The sequence below is a fragment of the Haliotis cracherodii genome, unplaced genomic scaffold, assembly GCF_022045235.1.
Source record: "Haliotis cracherodii isolate W230 unplaced genomic scaffold, xgHalCrac1.p SCAF_18, whole genome shotgun sequence".
Taxonomy (NCBI): domain Eukaryota; kingdom Metazoa; phylum Mollusca; class Gastropoda; order Lepetellida; family Haliotidae; genus Haliotis; species Haliotis cracherodii.
Window position 1 is genome coordinate 14,408,768 of NW_027266273.1, and position 24,844 is coordinate 14,433,611.

The window sequence follows — 24,844 nt, forward strand, 5'->3', positions numbered from 1 at the left end:
TGAAAAGAAAAAGAAAACAAGTGTGCTGTGACATCACAAAGACGCTTTAACATCAACTTACTTCAGTGAAGATCGCCTTGTGTGTCGACTGTACAAAAACATTTTATTTCTCTCTCGTTAGTTCGTAATGTTATAAAAACAATTTCAAAACCTTTCAACATACAGTCTACTTTCATCTTCCCGAGGTAAGCGTCCACTAGCATATATCAATGCCCATTGGAAGCTAGACTTTGATAAAAAGGCTGGTGGACGCTCTTGCCTCACGAAGATGGTCTACTTTCAATTCATCAGAGGTGGTGAGGTGAAATGGGGTTTAACGTCGCGTCCAAGATTATGTACGTGCATGTACGTGTGTGTGTTTGTGTGGCTGCTTGTACTAGTCCGGACTGATGCCGATTTATAGTGCTAGCTTACTGAGATACCATGCCGCCGTTTAACATGAATACCCCACTCAGACACAGTATACTGACTCCGAGCCAACCAGTCCTTGTTTTAGCCCCTTAATGCCGAGCGCCAGACAGGGTAACAAGAAGTACCATCTTTTACGTCTTTTGGTATGACGCGGCCGGGGATCGAACCCCGGACCTTCCGCTCTTCGGGCGGTTCAATTCATCAGACATATATAAACAGTATAAACAGTCATAAGTCGGAAAATGAGTTCAAATTCTGGTGCAATGTTTTTCTGTAATCAACATGAATTGAAGTTTGTGAATTGTGTTTTCATTCCTGAGTGAGTGAGTGAGTATGGTTTTACGCCGCTTTTAGCAATATTCCAGCAATATCACGGCGGGGGACACCAGAAATGGGCTTCACACATTGTACCCATGTCGGGAATCGAACCCGGGTCTTCGGCGTGACGAGCGAACGCTTTAACCACTAGGCTACCCGACCGCCCCCTTTCATTCCTGAGATATTGTAGTTTTTAAATAAAATGGACATGTTAAAATGTGATTTTTCACCCATAAGGTCCCTCATATCACTGTTGGTCACAAATGTCTCCAAACACTGACTTCATTTGTAGCGAGTGAGTATGGTTTTAGGTTACTTTTAGCAATATTCCAACAATATCACGACGGAGACACCGGAAATGGGCTTCACACATTGTACCCATGTCGGGAATCGAACCCGGGTCTTCGCTGTGATGAGCCAATGCTTTAACCACTAGGCTACCCAATCGCTCGGACTTCATTTGTGAGACAGGTTGGTATGTGGTTTCAGAGGGGTATAGTCCTTGACACATCGTGAGTAACAAACTCACAAGCTTCATGTGTTTTGAATAGGTTGATCAACAACGTAAATATAGGCTAATATTTTCTTTCATCCCATTAAAGAGGGATTATCTCCAGTCTTGTGACAAATGCCAGTGTTGGCGAAGACATTGTAATTAGAGTGAGTATGGATTTACGCCGCTTTTTAGCAATATTCCAGCAATATCCCGGCGGGGGACGCCAGAAATGGGCTTCACACATTTTACCCATGTCGGGAATCGAACCCGGGTCGTCGCTGTGATGAGCCAATGCTTTAACCACTAGGCTACCCAATCGCTCGGACTTCATTTGTGAGACAGGTTGGTATGTGGTTTCAGAGGGGTATAGTCCTTGACACATCGTGGGTAACAAACTCACAAGCTTCATGTGGTTTGTATAGGTTGATAAACGACGTAAATATAGGCTAATATTTTCTTTCATCCCATTAAAGAGGGATTATCTCCAGTCTTGTGACCAGTGTGAGCCAAGACATTGTAATTAGAGTGAGTATGGTTTTACGCCGCTTTTTAGCAATCTTCCAGCAATATCCCGGCGGGGGACATCAGAAAAGGGCTTCACACATTGTACCTATGTTGGGAATCGAACCCGGGTCTTCGGCGTGATGAGCGAACGCTTTAACCACTAGGCTACCCGACCGCCCCCATTTTAATTAGAGTCGTGTGGAAACTGATATATTATCCCTTGTATGAATTGCCTAATTGATTTGGTGGTCAGACTCGCTGACTTGGTTCATGCATGTAATCATATCCCAGTTGCTGTGCATCAATGCTAATGATGTGAATCACTTGATTGTCAGGTCCATACACGATTATTTACAGGCCACCATCACAGAGCTGGAATATTGCGGGGGTCGGCATTAAACAACAAAAAGAAAACCTACATAAACGTCCTGCACACCATTAATCCAGCATCAAGGAAGTTGAAACTGGGGATATTTGGAAATGTGTACATCAGGCTTCAGAAATGGGGGTTGTAAAAGTTTTGTTCAAGTAACACTTGTCCCCAACTTGATTCAAACATAACTGCTTTCTATTAACAACTTAGTTGCCCGCCCACTCCCCCTGATGGTCGCCTATTATTGCAAAAAAGTTTTGTTCAAGTAACACTTGTCCCCAACTTGATTCAAACATAACTGCTTTCTATTAACAACTTAGTTGCCCGCCCCCTCCCCCTGATGGTCGCCTATTATTGCAAGCATGGGTTGCTGAAGACCTATTCAACCCCGGATCTTCACGGGTCTCACAATCTTATAGACTTTCAATATTTGTAGAGGTAGCATCATTCTGTGCAAGTGGGACCATGCATACCCACCAGGGAGGAGCAAGTCTGACCCAGTTAGCACCCTGATAGTATCAAGGACGTCCATTATGTGTCTTGTTGAAATTCAGGCTGATGTCGAACAGTGGTGACCCAGCAAGTATCATCATCTGGGCTAATTTAGGATTCGAATGCACGATCATTGTATCCTTACACACCAAAGGGAAGCAACTACCCACAGACAATTGCAGGGCCAAATACTAAAAGTCTGTAGTTGAGCAAGTGGTCATTGCACATGTATAGTTTCAGGCAAAAACATTCATTAGTTTGAGAGTTATTGCCAGTTGTGTTTCAGACTAAGTTGAAATTGTTTCGTTGGAAACAGAAAAAAATAAATTATTTTGAATTATCAAAAGGCGCCAAATAAGCTGATGAGCAATGCATATATATGCCAAGTTTTGTTAAAATATGTAGAAAGGTTTTCAAGTAATGGCATGGAAACGAACCCTATCCTCATTAATGAAAAAAATATAAAAAAACAAAGTTTTCAAAATGTACCAGTTAAGAAGATGAGCAATACGTCCAGTCCAGTTTCGTTTAAAAAACATTGAACAGGTTTAAAGTTATGGCTTGAAATAGGTTGGGAATGCCAACACCAATGGGAACTGAGCCAAAAATAATGTATCCCTGCCCTTTGGGGGGAGAGATATAACGAAGGGTAAAGAAATGATGGCAACCGGTGTATGTTTTCTGTGTTTATTTATACATTGAAAATATACCTCCCCTTCTCAACATCATGGGAAGATTAATTCAACCGTCTGACAGTTACAGAAACAGGCCTCAAATAGTTAAATTTAATCTCATCAAAATCAGATCCCACAGCAATAAACTCTTATGTCTTATGATCTGAGAACAACTCGACAGGAAGTTGAGTCAGGTGAACCAATCAGATGTCAGCTTTCTAAAATGAACCTGCTTAATTATTTAACCAGCTGATACAAATGAAAACACATGCACATGTACCGGTAACACAAATATTCCTTTAATGGAACTCCCCAATGGGCATAGATCTGAAACAACAGGATGTACAAAACACAGCCTTATTTATCTACATTCAGAATTTGTCCTTTTAGTTCGTTTTCAAGATACACAAATCAGATATGCTGCCCTGAATGCTTGACTCATGTGTGCCAAGAGGTTAGAGTCCTTGATGCCGATCGGCTGTTTAGAAAGGTCACCTGATACAACCTCATATGGAATATGTAATTTTAACGACATTGGTGTTTCCATGGCGATGTACAAGTGTGACACCAAGTAGCACTATCTGTACAACATCATACAAATCAGCTCCTATATACAACTGCTTCCTGATCTCGATACACATCTTCAACACAGATGTAACCATTTGCTTCTTCAAAATTCCTTCTTAATGTCTGAAAATAAACAAAAACAAGTCAATAAACATTCCAAGCTGATAATCCTACAACTCGTTAACAAATACAAGGTGAGACAATAGACACAAAGTGGGAGGGGGGTACCAGCAATATACTGGCTGAAAAAGGCTGATATACAAATACAATAAGTAGTAGTGAATGAATGAGTATGATTTTACACAATCTTTTATGTGACGTTTCTTTTGCAGTTCAGTATATTAAGGGTGACCCCCAAAGATGTCGGATTTCTTCAACAATGATTATATATAGAACCCCTTAACTTTCATTCATTTCAGTCACTGACAAATTTTAAAAGAGATATATAAAGAATGAAATTTGCTTTGCAAATGTAGCATGAAGATATATCGAATTTTCAATTAAGAGCCTGTTTGTGGTAAATTGGGAGTCGGTACATGGCTTCATCATTGCCAGCTTACCGCTCTGTTCCTGTAAGGAGCCCCGCCACCCTGCCTCCATCTTCTTCACAAACACATCAAAGATGTCGATGGTCGGACCCAGGCTGGTTCTCTTGTAGTCTGGAAATAAGTCACCTAATCTTAGGAGGATCTTTACCTCATTCTGTTTGATTTTAAGGGACTGAAGCTCGAAACTGTCAGTGCTTGTTTGTAGTGAGTGAGTGAGTGAATTGGGCTTAACGTCGCTTTTAACAATAATCCAGTTATATCACAGCATTTCAGCTAAATATAGGAGCCTGAAGTGATGCAGGTCCTAGACGTTTACCACTTTGGTGAAACCCACTGAAGTGATGCAGGTCTTAGACGTTTACCACTATGGTGAAACCCACTGAAGTGATACAGTCTTAGACGTTTACCACTTTGGTGAAACCCACTGAAGTGATACAGTCTTAGACGTTTACCACTTTGGTAAAACCCACTGAAGTGATACAGTCTTAGACGTTTACCACTTTGGTGAAACCCACTGAAGTGATGCAGGTCTTAGACGTTTACCACTTTGGTGAAACCCACTGAAGTGATGCAGTCTTAGACGTTTACCACTTTGGTGAAACCCACTGAAGTGATGCAGTCTTAGACGTTTACCACTTTGGTGAAACCCACTGAAGTGATGCAGTCTTAGACATTTATCACTTTGGTGAAACCCACTGAAGTGATGCAGGTCTTAGACGTTTACCACTTTGGTGAAACACACGGAAGTGATAAAGTCTTAGACGTTTACCACTTTGGTGAAACCCACTGAAGTGATGCAGTCTTAGACGTTTACCACTTTGGTGAAACTCACTGAAGTGATGCAGTCTTAGACATTTACCACTTTGGTGAAACCCACTGAAGTGATACAGTCTTAGACGTTTACCACTTTGGTGAAACCCACTGAAGTGATGCAGGTCTTAGACGTTTACCACTTTGGTGAAATCCAAAAGGTTTGGTGCTGGCAAACCTAGAAACTAGGATTCAAACCCACAATCTTAGGTTTCTGGTATGCCCAAGGTACACAACTCTGTACAACTAATTGGAGTGCCTTAGGCGACTGGGCCACCTGTGCCCCCATGTCCCTTTGAGAAAAGAATCTTTTCTTAATACGTTACAAAAAAATCACATAACCTAAATTATAGGTTAAGCAAGGAAGTACCTTTCTGTTTTTTGCCTGTTTCTGTTGTCACAGCCTCTGTCTTGTTCAGCTCCTCGAGGAGACCACTGAAATGTGCAACAGAATATGTGTAACTGGCCAAGGTTGAACCTTGACATCGCTTGGCAGCCTCATCATGTCAGATGTTCCTGTAACTGACAGTTACCAGTTTCCTTTCAATCAGTGGGCATACAAGTCACTACCAAGTGTTTGGAAAGGCACTGAAAACACTCATGTAACATTTCAATCTATTCACAATCAGATCTATACAACTAAAAAAAGTGAAGGACCACCCAGTTATTTCATGAGCTTCCTTCAGGAATTCTCTATGAGAAGGTCTGACAAGCCCACTACAGGTCGTATCAGCTTTTCCTGATTCATATCTTTACTCACAGGTCCTTCTTTCACAAAGTGTTCTTAGCCCTACGATTGTTGTAGGTCTATGTTTAAGTATTGGAGTTACGATCGTCGTAGTACGAAGATGGCTTTGTGAAATGGAGTCCTGATTTCGAAATTTTGATCTCGACAAAAACAAAAAACTCACAACACAAATAAAGAGACATCTACCTGTATGGGGGTCAAGGGCACCTGTACCTTCAGGTCAAATGACCCATCACTTGTATGGGGTCAAGGGAACCTGTACGCTCAGGTCAAGTGACCCATCACCTGTATGGGGTCAAGGGCACCTGTACCTTCAGGTCAAGTGACCCATCACCTGTATGGGGTCAAGGGCACCTGTACCTTCAGGTCAAGTGACCCATCACCTGTATGGGGTCAAGGGCACCTGTACCTTCAGGTCCAATGACCCATCACCTGTATGGGGTCAAGGGCACCTGTACCTTCAGGTCGAGTTAACAATCATGTATATCAGGTCAAGTGACCTCTACCCTCAGGTGCAGTGATCTGTCACCTGTCTGGTTCTACAGATTGATACACAAGTATCAACGCAGCCCCTTGGGATCCACAGCTGTCGCTGGACACCCACTTGTTATACGTCATAAGCGGACCTGTACCTTCAGGTCCAGTGACCAATCACTGCAAGGGCACTGGTGTACCTCTATTCCTCACAGGAGGGTCATTTGTCTTCTTGCTGTGGACAGACCCTCTGGCAATCTGAACCTCAGCAGGCGACTTTTGGGAATTGACAATCTTTCGCCAAATACTTGATGACCCCTGATCAGCTCTTCAGCAACCCATGCTTGCCTTAAAAGGCGACTATGCTTGTCGTAAGAGGCAACTTACGAGATCATGACTTGGTTGATGCATGTCATCGATCCCAATTGCGTGGATTGATGCTTATAATATCAATCACTGGATTGTCTGGTCCAGTCTCCATTACTTACAGACCGCCATCATATAGCTGGAATATTGCTGAGTGCAGCGTAAACCAACAAACCAACCAAACCAACCAAATACTTGATTTGTTCTTTCAAAAGTCAAACTAAACACACACCACTTGTTCAACTGACTGGTTACCTGATTGTGGGGACAGCAAACGGACTGAACTTGTCTATCAGGGCAGGATCCATCGGGACACAGACTCGACCTGAAGTGATGGGAGTCTACATTACATGTCCTGTACCTGTGTTATATTGTCTATCCTGGCACAGCTCAGACTCGGCAAGCAGGTGATGAGTATTGATGTAATATTGAGGAGGATACTAAAGTTCATAGGATGATGACATGTGGATTATTTCTCAGTATTTGGGGTCTATATCAAGCCCTTTCTTGAGGTGAATGAGTTACCATGGTGACAAGTAGCTGACAATCTCACCCCTCTATGTCAGTCTGTACCCTTGACTATGACTGCTATACAAGCTCACCCCTAGGCACATGACAAACTCACCCCCTATCCCATGACAATCTCATCCCCTTGCCCATGACGATCTCCTCCCCTTGCCCATGACAATCTCACCCCCTTGCCCATGACAATCTCACCCCTACACATGACAATATCGCCCCTGGCCCGTGGCATACTGGGCACATGTACCTGTTTTAGGATGAACACAGAATGGACTCTTGAGAAGATGGTTCACCCCTTTGCTGACGTTCACATCAAGTCGGGGGTAACAATATTGTAGCAATATCTCCTCCTTCAGAAATCGAAGCTTCTTGTTCCTGTATTTCTCCTGAAACAAACGGGATGACACTTGTCACCAGAGGCAGCTGTAGAAACTGCATCAACGCATATGTCTGACCCAGCGTGACAGTCTCAAGATGCTCCAGTTCACCCTGTCTACTGTGTACAGCAATAGAGTACTATCTGCCATTGTTATTGGAATGCTTTGGCTGAGTAGTGAGTGACTCAGTTGGGTTTAACGCCGCTTTTAACAGTATTCTAGTTATATCGCGGCGTGTCAGCTTAATGTGGGAGGAGAGCCCCAAGTGATGCAGGTCCCAGACATTTACCACTTCGGTGAAACCCACGAGCACGGGTATGGTGAGGACAAATCTAGAAACATAATCGGGGCGAACCAGAATTCGAACCCACAATCATAGGTTTCTGGCGTGCCCAAGGGACTCTGAGAACACAGAAAATTGCAGCGCCTTAGACAACTGGCCCAACCGTGCCCCCCTTTGGCTGAGTAGAAATTTCTAATCCTTGATAGTTTCCTTTATGGCATAAAGGGGCGGTCGGGTGGCCTAGTAGTTAAAGCATTCGCTCATCATGCCGAAGACCAGGGTTTGATTCCCGACATGGGTACAATGTGTGAAGCCCATTTCTGGTGCCTGCCACCGTGATTTTGCTGGAATACTGCTAAAAGCGGCGTAAAACCATACTTCCTCACTCACGGCATAAAATGTTCAGGTGCTTTTCTCATATAGAAGACAATTTTGAAGGTCCTCCACAGTACATCATGAAGTGTTTGATGAGGAATTTATCTAGGATTCCAAACTAAATGCCCTTGTAGGCAAATTGGGAAATATAATAATGTTTTTTAAAAAATTGGGATTTTTGTTTGAGTTACTATTTTCTCTAATAAAGAGGAGCTTAACATTGCATTCACTGTAATAGTGTAAAACTAAGCATTAGAAACTTCTTCCTCGTTATTGACCCTGTTCTCAGTGAAATACAAGTCACCAATACAAACCCATAACATTAGTTGTCCTTGGTTACAATGAATTAGGAAATTTTTAATTCCAATTTAGGAATTTGTACTGACAATAGACTATCGAATATCCGCCTCTGAACAGGTGAAGATAACTCCTTGTTGATATCTTGAAGTTTATTTGGAATTGGTGGCAATGGAATATGGAGTAAGAAGTCAAGTCTTTTCACACTCAAGTCAGTTCCGGTATGACATTCTACCAGACAGATCTCAAATCTCACCACACTGAGCGACTCCTCCACCCGTCTGACCAGGATTGACCACCGATTGGCCGAGTTGGTCCCAGAATTCTTAAAATCTTCTCTCAGTTGCTCACGGAACTCTAAAATACAACAAATATATTGTAACTGTAATATTCAGGAGGCCCCCTAAAAAGAAAAATGTTTTCAAATCTGTGAAATTGTGGCACACATAATCCTGCTGACTGAAGGGTAAATTTAGTCAGGGATTGGCAGACAAATCTTTTATCAGAATATGATTTGTATTAATTTGGTGGAAAGGAGTCCTTATATACAGTGATCAGCAGTATTAACAGTAAGTCTACTTGCCCCAACCTGTCTACTAGACTGAACCTGTCTACTGGCCCGAACCTGTCTACTAGCCCGAAACTGTCTTCTGGCTTGAACTTATCTACTAGCCCGAACATGTCTTCTGGCTCGAACTTGTCTACCAGCCCGAACCTGTCTACTAGCCCGAACCTGGCTACTAGCCTGAGCCTGTCTACTGGCCCGAACCTGTCTACTGGACCGAACCTGTCCACTGGCCCGAACCTGTCTACTAGCCTGAACCTGTCTACTGGCTTGAACTTATCTACAAGCCCGAACATGTCTTCTGGCTGGAACATGTCTACTAGCCCGAACCTCACTACTAGCCTGAACCTGTCTACTAGCCTGAACCTGTGTACTGGCCCGAACCTGTCTACTGGCCCGAACCTGTCTACTAGCCTGAACCTGTCTACTGGCCCGAACCTGTCTACTGGCCTGAACCTGTCTACTAGCCTGAACCTGTCTACTGGCCCGAACCTGTCCACTGGCTTGATCCTAACCTAACCAGTAAATATTAGTGTTAATGTATGGACTATCATGAGCATAGCTTACTTGACCGAGAGACATTTTACTAGACTTGGGCAACGGACTAGAAGCTAAAGTCACAGACTGGTTTACTGTTACACCACACTTTGACCTGACCTGCGTCGGGGACGAGAGACAAGACCTTGTCCCATCTCTCCTCTGTGTCAAGGAAGTCTTGGCTTTGGCATGCGTAGTCCACAAAGTGCTTCTCAATGATTGTCAGGGCACGCCTGGAACAATAACAAAGCCGTTACTGAGAAAAGATCCCCTTTAACTCATGCTTGTCATAAGAATCTACTAATGGGATGGAGTGGTCTAGCTCAGTGACTTGGTTGATTGCATGGCTTTGTAACCCGGACGATGTCAATTGTTGCTCATTCTATCAATCACTGGTTTGTTTGGTCCAGACTTCATTATTTACAAGCACCCTGGGGGTAGATTTAACAACAAATTTGGCTTGCTTCTTTTTAAAGTTACTGGCCCTTCTCCAAACTAACTTGCCTACAACTTAAGGGTGGAGGTCGTGAAGTTTCCTCACCCCTGAAACGCCTTTTCTAGCACTCTGAGATTAAATCGATGCTTCAATTTGCCTCATTTTGTGGTGATTTATGAGCAAATAAAGATGTTGTACACAACATTACAAAATGGCGACTGGTTGTCAAGCTACTGAGATGATCAACGTACATCTTTCTTTGAGCTAAGCATTCACAAGACCTCACTCCCCCCAAATATTTTCTTTATCGAAATTACATGATTCATGAGCAGTATCCAATTAAAAAAACTAAACATACATGACGACAGATTTTGACCAGCCAGATGGGCCATCCACGTTACGCTTCAGCAAGCCCTTGTTAATTTTAACTGACCACACAGGCCAACGGGCCAGCAGTTAAATCAACCCCTGCTGCCTGTGGCGTTACACAACAAACAAACAAACAAACAAACACTTTGCTGGAGCTAGGTCAGCACTTAAATGCAGACAGCAATGTATGATTTACTCACTTCACAGAAGGATGCATCCGTTCATCAACTGTCACCTTCTTGGTTTGATTTTCTCCACCCTAAATAACAGAGGAAGGTGTTACCTACAATCACATGATGCAGACAGCGTTCACGATGTCCAGGTCTTACATTCAGCCATACTAGTAGGATTTTCCTGAGGCAAGGGCTTTAACAGACTATAAAAGTCCAGTTTCCACCCTTGCCGAACTAGGCCGGATTTCCTGTGACTATTACCAGTTATGTCCCTTCTATGTTCCTCCTATTGACCAATCGGATTCCATCTTTAATATCACTTGCATTTGCTTCAAACAAAATGGTGGCGTCCAGTCAAGACGATCAGCTGAATAATCAAGATCTATATTGTAATAAAACAGGACTTACCCCGCAAAATTCATCAAATCACATGAGCTCCTTGATTAAAAGCATGAAACAATTTACAAAATACCTGCTGACACCCAGTTGGCAGTACACATGCTTTGCAAATCCCGCAGTCGCCCAAAATCTGCACTTGAAATCCATTTTGTTCAGGAACCAGATGTAATGTTCGATTAGCGATTTTGATTGGACTATGCATAGACTTGTAAGTCCAGCCAAATATAACTCCATCATTGCAGCCTAGTTCGGCAAGGGTTGAAACTGGACTTTTATAGTCAGTTAACTCTCTTGCCTCGGGAAGATGGGACTAAAATGATCTTCTAAATCTATCATAAAAGCTTTACTCGTGAAAAAAAGGAAGACACTATGATTGAGCATTATTTATTTACATCTATGTTGTGTTAAATTGATACTCTTTGTATGAACTTGATAAACAGAACATAGAACAACAGTCATTAAAAATATAAACATGCAATTGTAAATATTGAATCACAAGCCTGTACAAGACAGATGGATTGAGAGGTTGGATCAGAGTGGAATTGAGGAGGTTTCAGGTCCTTGAGGTTAGCGCCAAAATTATTTGAATCTATGGATTCCCTAGATTATTTTTTCGGTTGTTTTTTTCTAATTAGATTTTTAATCTTTAAGTTTAGGCAAATGAGAAGGATCCCTTGATTTCATGCTGTTTCAGATTCAGTGAATAGTTGTCGGTCTAAGGGAGAGAAATTTGGATGTCAACTTCTTTATTTAGAGGAACACAAAGTTTTGGAGGTATAGGTTTACAGCTCCATCATTTCACCTGATGAAGGAGAAGCATTTACTCCGAAATGTTGTGTTCCTTAAAATAAAAAAGTTGACATCCACAAATTCTCCCTCATGGGTATCCCTTCTATATGCCATTCCAAGACTTGTGTTGCTGGTCTGTCTGAAATATTGCAGACAGGTAGATGACACATGACAGGTCAACTAAACAAAATGTGACGTGTGTCTCTGCACGTTACCTTGACAACACTGAGGTACTCGGCAATGGCGGATCTGGCTGCCTGTGAGAGTTTGCGTGCTCCCTCGTCACACACCCAGCAATGGATGCCTCGTCGCCCAGAGTACACCCATAACAGGTGCTCATACCCAAAGTCATCTGGAGAAGAAGAATATTTCAAAGTTAGTTTGATCGTTGTTCAATGTTGTTCAATGCCACACTCACGATATTACAGCTATACCAGTGTGGCTTGTTAACAAGCTTGGACCAGGCAATGCCGTGATTATTATTGTGAGCAACAATTTGCACTGTCAGGGTACGAGCACACAGTCATCTATGTGACCAGGTTTGACCACCAAATCAATTAATTGAGCATCGACCAGCATACACCGCCAGGGGGTTCTTCTAACATGTATGTCAAAGGTCAAGGTCAAACAAACCTCAAAGATGACCTTGACCTTTGACATACATGCCACAAACATTTCAAGTAGTACGATTCGTTTAAGAATAAAGATACATGTAGTTTTATGCATGAAAAGGTAACCACATTTCAGAAAATGACAAAGAAACAATTTCCATAAAAACTTGAATGCTGGCCTTGCCCTTTGACCTAAACTTTTTCAAAGCCTGTCCCCATCTTAAAGAATGTATATACCAAGTTTAATGACAAGTGTATGAATAAGGTGTAACCACAAACTTTTAAGTGAGATTCCTCTATCTCATGACCTTCACCTTTGACCATCTCATAGCATGTGCCAAAGAATTCATTAGGTGATATATGTGATATATCAGATATATTGTAGGATATCTTCTGGTATCAATAATCTTTACAGTGAATTACACAATATTAAATTTAAAGTATGATACAATTACCTTTTACAATGTTTTATTGAACGTGACCTTGACCCTCGACATAAATGTAATTGTCATGTAATGTAAGATTTGTTACGACATGTGTAAAAAATAGACAAGTTCCTGTGGAGGAAAGCATACCTCAGAACAAACAATGACATTACCATGATTACAAAACCTAAATGCCCTTCACTTTTGACCAAAACCTCAAGCAGGGCACCAACAATGAGAAGGCATCTACTTCGATATGTTTTTTAGTTCTTGTGACCTTGACCCTTTCATGAAGTGTGACAAAAGAATTGCCCATCGTCAATTGGAAGATGTTCACGGCAGACTAATGTGTAAAGTTAAGAGTCTTTGTTAGGTAACCATTAGAAAAATTACTGACTGCGCTCAAAATGTCAATGCAGACCCACTTCACAGAGCTAATGATAATATTATCAAATAAAAGACAACTCTTGAAGAAATGACAAACTGATGCTACTTCATTCACAGAAGAGTGAAAACAGCTACAGAAAAGCAATGTTTTTGCATAAAATACCCCCCCAAAATATTCAAAACCCAATTACTTTCAATTAACTTGCGTACAGAAACGCATGCATTAAATGAAAAACTCAAATTATAAAAACAGCACGCCAAAATACCCAATGAAGACAAAGCAGCTAACTTCCGAAACACAATTACAAGCTAATTTACTTTCAGAGTCAAGCCTATATATTTAGAACAGTTATCATGGTTATAGACATCTAAAAGACTATTTAATTTTTTTCAAATCTTAAAATATTCACTCTCATGAAGAAAACAACAAAATAGAGTGATGAATCGATGTGTGGAAAAATATTGGCTACCCAATGAAAAATTTAAAAACTCAATTAAAACAGAAACGGTAGAATAAAAACTCAATTGCTCAAAAAGTTATCTGGAGCTTTGTGAAAAAGAGGCAAAGCATAGAAATCATGTACGCAGAAGCCATTGATATATGGGACATGGCTACCTCTGAGGGCTGCGTCCAGGATCTTCACAGCGATGATCATGAGAGGCCAACACTTGTCACAGATCTCTGCACCCCTGCAACACAACCACATTTCTAAATCTATATACGTATAAGATAGCTGAGCTATAAATCGCAAAGAACAATGAAGAATGAAGTGTGGTATATTTCACGATAAAACATTGTTCTGTCATGACGTCATTTCTGGAGATTCAAACATGCACTCACAACTTGATGAAGTCGTAAACTGGACGACATTATTTTTGAGAGGGAAGTGTCTAGCAAGATGTTCCTCACAGATGAGGGCCAAGCAGATATATGCTATGGCCAAAAAATCGCACCCAAAGTAGGCGAGATACAGCTATCCGGATTCAGAGAACTGTGCAGATAATCGACGTGAAAATTGTGAGAACACCAAACTTAACACACACCCCACTACATAAAATGAACATTGCTGAGGTCACATTGTATTCAGAGAGTCATCATTATTTACAAACAGGTAAATGTTCTTAAAGCTTAAACAGTTCCCACACGTCGTTTATTTCTAAAATACAACCAACAGCATCAAGGTTCTATACACAACCAACAGGATCAAGGTTCTATATACAACCAACAGGATCAAGGTTCTATACACAACCAACATGTTCAAGGTTCTATACACAATCAAACATCTTCAAGATTCTATAACAAAATAAAAATCAGGGTCCCTTTTGAGTTGGTTATAACCGTAGTTTACTATACAACCAACAGGTTTCGTGTCCTTCTTCTTGACCTCAGCTTTTCATAGGACAAATTTTAGATAATTACCAAATGGAAAAGATTTTAAGGACAATTTGGATGACAATCACGTCAATGTCCCAGAAAATGGACCAATCTGAAACTTTGTTCATATGATAAAACACTTTCACTGACATGGTATGAATCATAAACAGTCAATACATTACATAGTAACAGAGGATCTATGAATGGGCACCTGCTCAATATTTTCTGCCTCTTTTTTTAAGATAAAAGATTGACCTGCAACTCATAAAAAACTAGAGGCCTATAGGGCCCGTATCACTCACCTGGATATTTACGCAATCATGACAAAATATACATTTGCATTGTACATGTTTATAATACTGCAAATATTTCTTAATTTTGACTCTGTCAGCATTTAAAATGGGTGGATAGCAAATCTGACGGCATGAACATGTATTTCTTTAGATACATATGTAGCATAAAGATCTGACTGTTTCCATGTTATGATCAAGGATAAATCATATTAAAGGTATTATTCTCTTCATAACAAACAAATGTATACAATGTATCTGTTTATTACAGGGTGGGGATAATATTGGTTTGCATGTTATGGTTAAGGTTCTAACTCCTTTGGGAGTGCCGGACAGATGAACAGAAGTGCTTGTCCTGGTAGCATATGTGCATTCCTCTCATTATACTCTCAATTGTACATATGGTTATGCAGTGGGGATCTTAACTGTGTCCAAGTTATAAACTCTTTTTGACCCCGACCATCAGCCACTGTACACCCTGTACAATTGTGAATTCCACCTGAGAATACTTCCAACCAAATATGGTTGATGTCCATCTCTTAGTTCCTTATAAAAAGTAATTTAAAGCAATATTGCCAAATTACCGTTTTAGAGCTGGGGGGGGGGGGGTAGGGTTCAGCCTCTCCATTTCTACAATTTGAATCCCCACCATTGGAGAATGCTTCCAACCAAATATAGTTGATAACTATCTCATTGTTCGAGAGAGGAAGTCATAAAAAGTAATAATGCTAAATTACTCCTATTTGGATCCGCCCCTCAGGGGGTCAGCCCCACCATTTGTACAATTTTAAATCCTCACCACCAGAGAATGCTTCCAACTAAATATGGTTGATATCTATCTCTTACTTTCAGAGAAGTCGTTTAAAGCAATGCAGTCAAATTACCCCTATTTGGCTCTGCCCCTCAGCCCCTTGGGAGGTCAGCCCCTCAATTTGTACAATTTTGAATACTCACCACCGGAGAATGCTTCCAACCAAATATGGTTGATATCTCTCTCTTAGTTCCATAGAAGAAGTCACTTAAAGCAATATAGCCAAATTACCCCTATTTGGCCCCGACCCTCAGCCCCTTGGGGTGTCAGACCCTCAATTTGTACAATTTTGAATCCCCACCACCTGGGGATGCTTCCAGTCAAATTTCGTTTATTTCCAATCAATGGTTCAGAAGAAGAAGTTGTTCGAATAAATTGTTGATGGACGGACAATGGATGCCTTGATATGTCATAAGCTCACCTTAATAAATATTAGTAACCCTATTTGTTCCTGAAACATGAGGACAGCCTCTGTCTTGGCCTGGTGTACTCACGAGCAGCAGTTGCGGACGTCATCGTAGTCTGTCATGTCGATGTCAAACACCAGCTCCTTCTCCTGGGCCTGGAAGGAGGCTGCCTTCACAGTCTTGTGTTCCTTGGGCTGCAATAGTCACAGCACTCCAGGTTTAACATGCTTAAAGGGCAAGTTAACATTGACATGGAGAAATTTCGCAGTCGAAATATGAAACATTACTAATTTAGTATCAACAAAATAAAATTGCCGATACCTTGATATTACAACAAATGATGACATCCCCAGGGTATACTATTGAGGGTGTATTTGTGTTAGGTGGTGGTTTTCTTTCATAAGATGGAAATTTCTGAATTGAGGTGATGAACATGATGAAGAAATTAATGCAAATTTCTTTGAGGGTTCCTCAGATCTCCGTGCAGGGAGGTTTGTCTGTTTGTTTGTTGTTTAATGCCACATATAGCTATATGATGGCAGTCCGTAAATAATCAAATCTGGACAGACAATCCAGTGATTGACATTATGAGCATCGATCCGAGCAATTGGGACATGATGACAAGCATCAACCAAGTCAGCTAACCTGACCACCCTATCCTGTTAGTCGCCTCTTATGGCAAGCACGAGTTGTTGAAGACCAATTCTAACCTGGATCTTTATGGGTCTTGTGGGGAGGTCTCATATTGGAGTTATATATCTGCACTTATGTGATTTGAATAAGATTGCTTTACATGTAACTTGCAAACATGGTAAATAGACTCACCTAATTCTGTCATAATTTTCAGACTTACGGTTATCTCACCTACAATCTCACCTTCTCTCTACACACACTTAGACCCGTGAAGATCCTGGGTAGAATAGGTCTTCAGCAACCCATGCTTGCCGAAAGGCGACTAACAGGATAGGGTGGTCAGGCTTGCTGACTTTGTTGATTCATGTCATTGATCCCAATCGTGTGGACCGATGCTCATAATGTAAATCACTGGACTGTCCGCCGTCATATAACCGGAATATTGTTGAGTGTGGTGTTAAACAACAAACAAAACAAACAAACTTCACACCCACAGTAACATAGCAGTATCCTTCACTATCGTGGTAAGTTTTAAGAAAGACATCTGACAAGGCCCTGTAACAAGATTAATAAACAGTGGTACACAGATTGGCCATGTCACAACTTACCCTGTGAGAGAAAATAGCTCCAATATCAATCTTGTATGGACATCGCTTCTGAATCTCTTTTTCCAGCTCCTGCTGATCTGAGAACGACTGGTACCGAATATACACATCATCTTTCAGAGTGAAGGAGAACTCTCGATGTGTGAAGTAGTGTTTGGGCACTGCAACATAAATGTGACGGAAAAATAAAATTAGCATGGCTACATCACTACACCAGAGGCGATATATATTTTGTCATTCATTTCTTGACTATATTTCATGCAGCTTGAGCTTTCTGCATGCTTTACAAGCATTCAACAAGAGTCATCAGTAGATGACCCTCCCACCCCCTTCAAATTCAAGAGAACAAATCATCTGACTGCAGGAGTTAAAAAATGCCATTGCCAAGTAAGGTTTAGTGAGTGAGTGAGTGAGTATGGTTTTACGCCGCTTTTAGTAATATTCCAGCAATATCACAGCGGGGGACACCAGAAATGGGCTTCATACATTTTGCCCATGTCGGGAATCGAACGCGGGTCTTCGGCGTGACGCACTAACGCTTTAACCACTAGACTACTCGACCGCCCCCCAAGTAAGGTTTAGATTCCGGGCAAGCAGAGCACAACATAATGAACTGGGCCAAGTTTCACGAGAATGTAATCATGTGATCATGTTTATTGTTATGATATTTCATTGGCTAATATTTTGCTAGTGTCCCAGACTGGCAATCTTTTTTGCATACAGTTACACCATTCAACCAATAGGATTAATACACTTCAATGACAGGCGGGTAAACAATGAGCACCAGGCTTGCTTTTATTGATAAATCGCTGTAACACTTCCATATATGGCACACGCTTCTTGGAAATTAAATGTCGGAAAGTTAACTACATTTCTTTGAATTTGTAATGGGAATTAGCTCCACTGCTGACTTGTGAAGCTTTGTTAGGCCTAGCTTTGAAAAAATATTTTATTTGAATACACAAGTCACTGTCAACGCTCACCCGCTCCCGATCGTGAAAACTTTGTTGACAGATAGGTCAAACAACAATAAATGTGACTTTTAACGAGTCAAAGTATAGCATATATGATATATAACTCCATTCCCTGTCAACTAAAGTTTGTTTCAAGGCGTCAATAGCGATAATCTGACCGTGGTTGCTGTAAACTAAGCCGGAAATATCAATCAGCTGTACGGATGTTTTCTCCAATCTACCGGTGATTCAGCTCAAAAGTACCCAATGATACAACTTCAAAGAATTTTGACGAACGGTTGAAAGAAACTGTACCTGAAATTATTGTTTTATCAGGAGTAATATATTCCAAAATTGAGTACTTTTACAAAATGTTAAAAATTAAAAGAATCATAAGCGTAGCACTTTAGTACAGCCGATTGCTATTGCAGGGTATGGTTCGAATCCCACTCAGGGACTCGGAAATTTAACGGCCGCTACATTACCTACTGAGGACGTTCATATTAAATTTGAGCAAAATAAGCCTCAGTACGGCAGCACCCTTATATGGATGGCCGCTACACCAGCATGCAGAGAGCAGACACATGTCGACTGCCAATATTGCTCATATTTTTGATCAACTGAAGTTGAAAATGTCATTTTCGAAAGGTCAAACGTACCTCCGCCATAATGAAGCCACCTATAGTAAGGACCGTAAGGAAAAAGCCTCTTGTAATACATGGGCAGCAGATCAGGCAACGAAGCAGGATCATAATTGTGTTTGATATCTCCCATCGTTGTTGTTTACAAACAGGTTTCTTTAGCGGTACGAAATCTCCCGCCAAATCGTCAGTTTACGGCAAACTTCCGTTTGATGCGTTATTGACATTTAAAGCATTAGATGGACATTATAAAACTACAATAATTGAAATCAAACCATCATAGTTTGATTAAAGTCCGTCAAATCATTTCTAGGTAATCTTAAGTTGTCGTAACATTTCACGTGCGGCAATATTTTAAATTTCCTTACAGACATATTCATTAGGCTTCGCTATGCCAAAACCAATGTTAAAATCGTGAAAGGCTGTTGAGAGTTCGGTAAACTCCCCTCCCACATTTCCGGGTTTGGACAAGATTGTGTTTCTTGGCATTATCACAATCACATTCTCAAATGGTGATTTTGTAAGTGGTAGCTAGTTTTTGTACCTTCCGATTGCCATCATGAGTTAATTGAAATACCTTTTGATTGTATTTGTTTACGTGAATCTTTCTCTGTTGGTAAGCATGTCAAGGGGAATGAACTCTGTCACGACTGTTGTTCAGTTTCAATATATGTAAGATTTGATCCTTTGTACCGCTGTGAAAATTATTTTCAAACAAAGGAACACTTATCACCACATACCACTCCGTATGTAACTTATTAAAATTTTAATAAACCAAGTTGAAAACATTTATTTAGGTTATAAAGTAAAAATTGTTTTCATCCCAGTGCTAAGGATATCTAAGTCATATATTTATAGCCTACCTACTAACCTGGAATAAGAACTTCTTTTGATTTGCCCAGAAAAAGTGTTGATATTTAAAACTCATTTGAATGTATTAAAACCTCTGAAGAGAAGTATGATATTTTCATGTATACATCTTACTTTATAGTAGAGTTAAATGATTAGGCTACTAGAGATTACATATGCACCAAAGAAAATCCTTATTTTCTTGGGCGCTCTTAAAAACTTATTCTTAAAAAAAGTTTGTTAGTTGTTTTTTTCTATGCCAGCATTCCGATTTATTAGGTCAAGATGTTCTTGATGGAGGCCTGCTATATTTTGAGACTGATTTATGTGAGACAAGACAGTTTAACTCTCCTGGCTATATTGAATCTGGTGTGTCCAACTTCAAAGATAGTTTTACTACTGCATTTTTTTTTTATCTATCTGGATCAATCAACAACATTTAGTCTTAAAGGGACACTACATCGACGGATCTATGTGTTCATAAATCATGCATGAAATATGTTCTGAGTGTGTCATCACATGCCCGCTTCAGTTATCAAACCAAAACAATAGCGATCCATACAGTCTAGCCAATAATGCAAGAGTTGCACAGAGAAAACTGGCTTCAGTCTTGTTTATTAATATAGTCAAATTGAAGAGAAAGCTGTTTATTTCTTGAGGCTGAGTTAAAACATACTTATTGCCAGTTTGATTAGATTAGAAGCCAGTGTTTATCAAAGCCTAGATTAGAAAATAAATGAAGTTTACAAATCTATACAAATTACTGCACAGCAATTACAATGGCAGTACGCGATAGAGTGGTAGTACAATATTCAATGACTGTATAAAATGCGAAAACAGTGGAAATGGTAATGACAAGAATAATAATCACCTCGGAGATAGGTCTAGGCTGAACATAGGGTGAAAAGTGATATTCACATGAAAGATGGTCTTGATGTAATGTGAGATGAGACAGGCACGTGCCCACTCCACTTATTTCGCTTCCATCACTTTCCACACAGTGCTAGACCAGTCCAGTTTCACTAGAGCATCACAGAATATTCCACGTTTCTGACATGCTTGACATCCCTCCATGCTATTCCGGAAGTTTACAGATAATTCAAGCATCTAGATATAATAACTTCCACACCACTGCTTCAATTAAATAGTACTACATTCTTTACAGCCACCCATTGTCCATGCAATGAACTTCTACTGAATCTCAACAGAAACAATGTAAGTTACAATTGAGTTAGCTCAATGTTTAATAATAAATTAAACTGCCTTATATAACAATATGCCCTCGTTGTGTGAAGCCAATCACTCTTCTACCCAGGGTTCCTTGTGGCCAGCCGAGTACCTCTGTCATACAGTAACATCTTTTACAGTCCATTTATGTGTTTTTCATCTGTTTCATTTTGGATTAGTCTACACATTTCGATAACACAACAGTCATCATGAAATATTTAACCTTCATGAAAACATATCCTAAAACTTGAAAAACTATTACCATTTGCATATATATCCTCTACGTCCTGTCATCGAAGCCCTACAGAGAGCTTGCGATACGGTCACTTTGATGTGTCAAACTATCATGTCTTGCATGTCACTATATTGCAGTTGTCGTAGTATATCTATATAATTATGCAAGACAATATGTATGGCACACCGAAAGGCTTGCACTAAGCATGCCTGTTCTTATTTGAGAATAAGTGTGTGTTTACAAACAAGAGAAAAGTCTGGTCACATGATAAGCCCGTCCCCCAAACCCACACACGTTGCTATGTTGTGCATTATTTTTTAATGCAACATTAAACCTCACCTCACCTCACCTCACCTCACCTCACCTCACCTCACCTCACCTCACCTCACCTCACCTCACCTCACCTCACCTCACCTCACCTCACCTCACCTCACCTTATAGACCTTGTAAAAGAAGTGCCCATACCAGAGAAAGCCAGCTGACAAAAAAAATGTTAAAAGCTAAGGTCTGAGTCAAATATTTACCCAAACAAATTTAAATATCTATAAAATATTCAGAATCAAAGGATTTAAGGTTGAATGCAATGTAGTCTTTTGATAACTATCCGTCATACATATTTGTCTCATGCCACATACTTTTCACAATGCAGTTGCTTTCTGATCAGTGCCACATTAAAGGAAGATTTATTAGTTTATCAAATTTGGCAATATCTAGTTGGACTGAGGTCACATGTGACCTCGCCCCTGCGACAGGCTGACTTAAAAGTGGAACAAATGTTGATGGAGTTCAGGTCAGTTGGTAAACAGGTCATATGTCAGGTCCCAGATCTGTCAGTATTCAAGGATTCAGGTCAATAGTGATTGATGTCATCAGTTTGGGATGAGTGTGTAGACATACCATATTTGCACTATTGCCCCTTGTTCCAATAAGCCCTCCCAAGCTAGACTTTTCTTTTTGTTGTTTTTATAAGCACCACTTACTGAGACAAAAGTTTACTTGACAGTCCATATTTTGTTGTGTACACACTAATGTGTGTCTAGTACACACAAATGTTGAGATTGGACGCAGAAAAGAATACGCAGTGCCCCGAGGGATGCTCAGTCATATTCATTGTCCCTACAGCACATCAAGAGGAGTAATGGGTGTCTAGCTTCATCCATCAATCATGACCACTGTCCACATTATTATTGTTTGATTCCAGGCTCTCAAGGGCGGTCGGGTAGCCTAGTGGTTAAAGCGTTAGCTCGTCACACTGAAGACCCGGGTTTGATTCCCGACATGGATAGAATGTGTGAAGCCCATTTCTGGTGTCCCCCGCCGTGATATTGCTGGAATATTGCTAAAAGCGGCGTAAAAAACATGCTCACTCACTCACCAGGCTATCAAGTAATTACCAAAATGTACACCATACCGTACAGTACCATACCGTACTGTACCGTACCATACCATACCGTACCGTACTGTACCATACCGTACCGTTACATTAGTTTACAGGACCCATATATTGCCTACAATATGGACCCCCAATTTTGTAAGTCATGGTAAAACCTTGGTGTATATCATTTTTCTATGTGCCCGGGGCACTTTTATTGATTTGAAAGACTTTACATTTGTTGATTCGGGTCACTTGTCTTTAAAATGGGGTCACAGTTCTTATGATCATGGCTTCCTACGTTTAAAGGAGAGAACGCACATCAGAGGCCACCTTTTGTTAAGAAGATTCCAGTTTGAATTTGTTTTGTTAATTAGGTCTCATATCAGACTTTGTGGCTGATAAAATCAAAGATGTTTTGATAAGTTGATTTATGAAGACAATATTTTGCAGGGGTAAGCCGGTGACAGAACCTAGTTGACAAGGAGTCGTGTTTCTCCACACAGGGATTTACTTGGTTCTCTCTATAGTTATGTCCAGGGACACCCAGTAATAGATCTTTGGAGTCCAAGACATAGGGCTTGGTAAGGGACCCTGTGGACTGATACTTCACTGTTCAATCAGTTTGACCTTCACTATATGAAGGTTCATACTCCAATGAACTCGCACAAAGCATGCAAAGTGGAAGTCAATTCTTAATCATTAAAAATAAGTGTGCGCTTCAGTCACTTGGAAAATATTTAAACCGTGCCGGTAAGATTTTAACTGTGCTATTATCACGAAAATACAAGGAATTCTGAACCCTGTCATGCAGTTGTGAATCCCACAAGACTCGCAATTTAAATTTTATGTCCAATCTCAATTGCAGTAAACTATGTTTATAACGAACACGCTTATAACAAATTGGCGGATATAATGAACAGTTTTTTTGGTCCCGGCCATTTGCTGTATATATGTTGTATATATGTTTATAACGAACTACGGTTATAACAAACTAAAATTTGTGGTCCCTTTGAGTTCGTTATAACCGTAGTTTAGTGTAGTACCATACTCACTGTATTAAGCACCCCCTAACCGTCTTGCCGACCAGTCTGCCGGTAATTGTTAGCACCCCTATAAAACCCGAACATTTACATGACAGACCATATCTTCTTGAGTACATATTTTTACAGAAAACAGAAGTACAAATGGGGTATACACTTGCCTTGTAACTATGATCAAAAAGGTTTTAGCTGCATCAGCGTTTGAGCTAAAAAGATGTTTGTTCAATGTGCACTCCCTTTTGTTATTGTGGCGAATGTGGTATGCATGTAGGATTCAATACATTTTGTGTGTGGTAAAACCCTTTGTATTCCTGCACTCAAGGTTCAAATGAGGTTATACCACAGGTGCTGAAACTGTTTGCACTGTCTTCCAAAATAATACTGTCAGTGTACATGGTGAGTTTTCATATATATGCAGACAGCAAATGTGGCACCTTAACAATTAATTTCCTATTTCACACTGTTGACTGAAATACACCCATCCCCCACGGTCCCACCCCCCACCCTGAAATCTTGTCATTTCTGCTGAAAGCAATTGGCTCATGGATGTTTGTTTGTTGTAACATGACACACTAAGAAATATTCAATTTATGTGATGGCACCTAGTAGATAGTCAAATCTGGACCAGACTATCCAGTGATTGATATAATAAACACTTATCCGGCCCATCCGGGTGCAATGACATGGTATCAATGAAGTCACTGATCTTGCCAATTCTAACCAAGAATCATTAAATTTTGTAAAAACATTAATCCAACTTTTTAGAAATCGTTCATGGCAAACTGGAAATGTAGTTTTGTTTCATTTGAAAAAAACATAGCTACATTTTTCTATTAACTGTGTAAACTGATATACAAACTTCCTGGTGTAGCTATTAATGAATGTAAAAGATTCAGCTGTTGCTAGCGAGAGAAAGATTTCATGGCATGGTTGTCTGAGAGAGTCTGTTCCCGGGTGGGGGTATGCCTAGATGTGACAGAGAGTTGCTCCACTTGGCGATATTCCAGCTGTCAAGACAGACATCAAGGTGATTACCATTTAGAATACATAGTTCACCAACAAGTATGTTACTATGAT

The 24,844-nt window shown here is 40.5% G+C and overlaps 1 protein-coding gene across 1 annotated transcript; it reads right to left on the bottom strand.

Moving 5' to 3' along the window:
* Positions 1-3,285: 3,285 nt before the first annotated feature.
* LOC139465802 (DNA primase small subunit-like) lies at positions 3,286-19,197 on the bottom strand. The gene is made up of 13 exons (XM_071247725.1): positions 19,060-19,197; positions 17,451-17,608; positions 16,297-16,403; positions 13,943-14,016; positions 12,119-12,255; positions 10,743-10,801; positions 9,858-9,970; positions 8,892-8,992; positions 7,551-7,689; positions 7,037-7,106; positions 5,564-5,628; positions 4,396-4,494; positions 3,286-3,958 (listed from the first exon to the last, which is right to left on the bottom strand). The coding sequence occupies exons 1-13, from the start codon at positions 19,172-19,174 to the stop codon at positions 3,939-3,941; spliced, it is 1,257 nt and encodes a 418-aa protein (XP_071103826.1). The 5' UTR covers positions 19,175-19,197; the 3' UTR covers positions 3,286-3,938.
* Positions 19,198-24,844: the final 5,647 nt, after the last annotated feature.

Excerpts from the sequence above, each read along its gene's own strand:
- LOC139465802 (XM_071247725.1), bottom strand. The coding sequence starts at position 19,174 with ATGGGAGATATCAAACACAATTATGATCCTGCTTCGTTGCCTGATCTG. Across the intron at positions 17,609-19,059 it reads GTGGCTTCATTATGGCGGAG|TGCCCAAACACTACTTCACA; the intron begins GTACGTTTGACC and ends TTTATGTTGCAG. Across the intron at positions 4,495-5,563 it reads AACAGGCAAAAAACAGAAAG|ACTACAAGAGAACCAGCCTG; the intron begins GTACTTCCTTGC and ends ACTTATTTCCAG.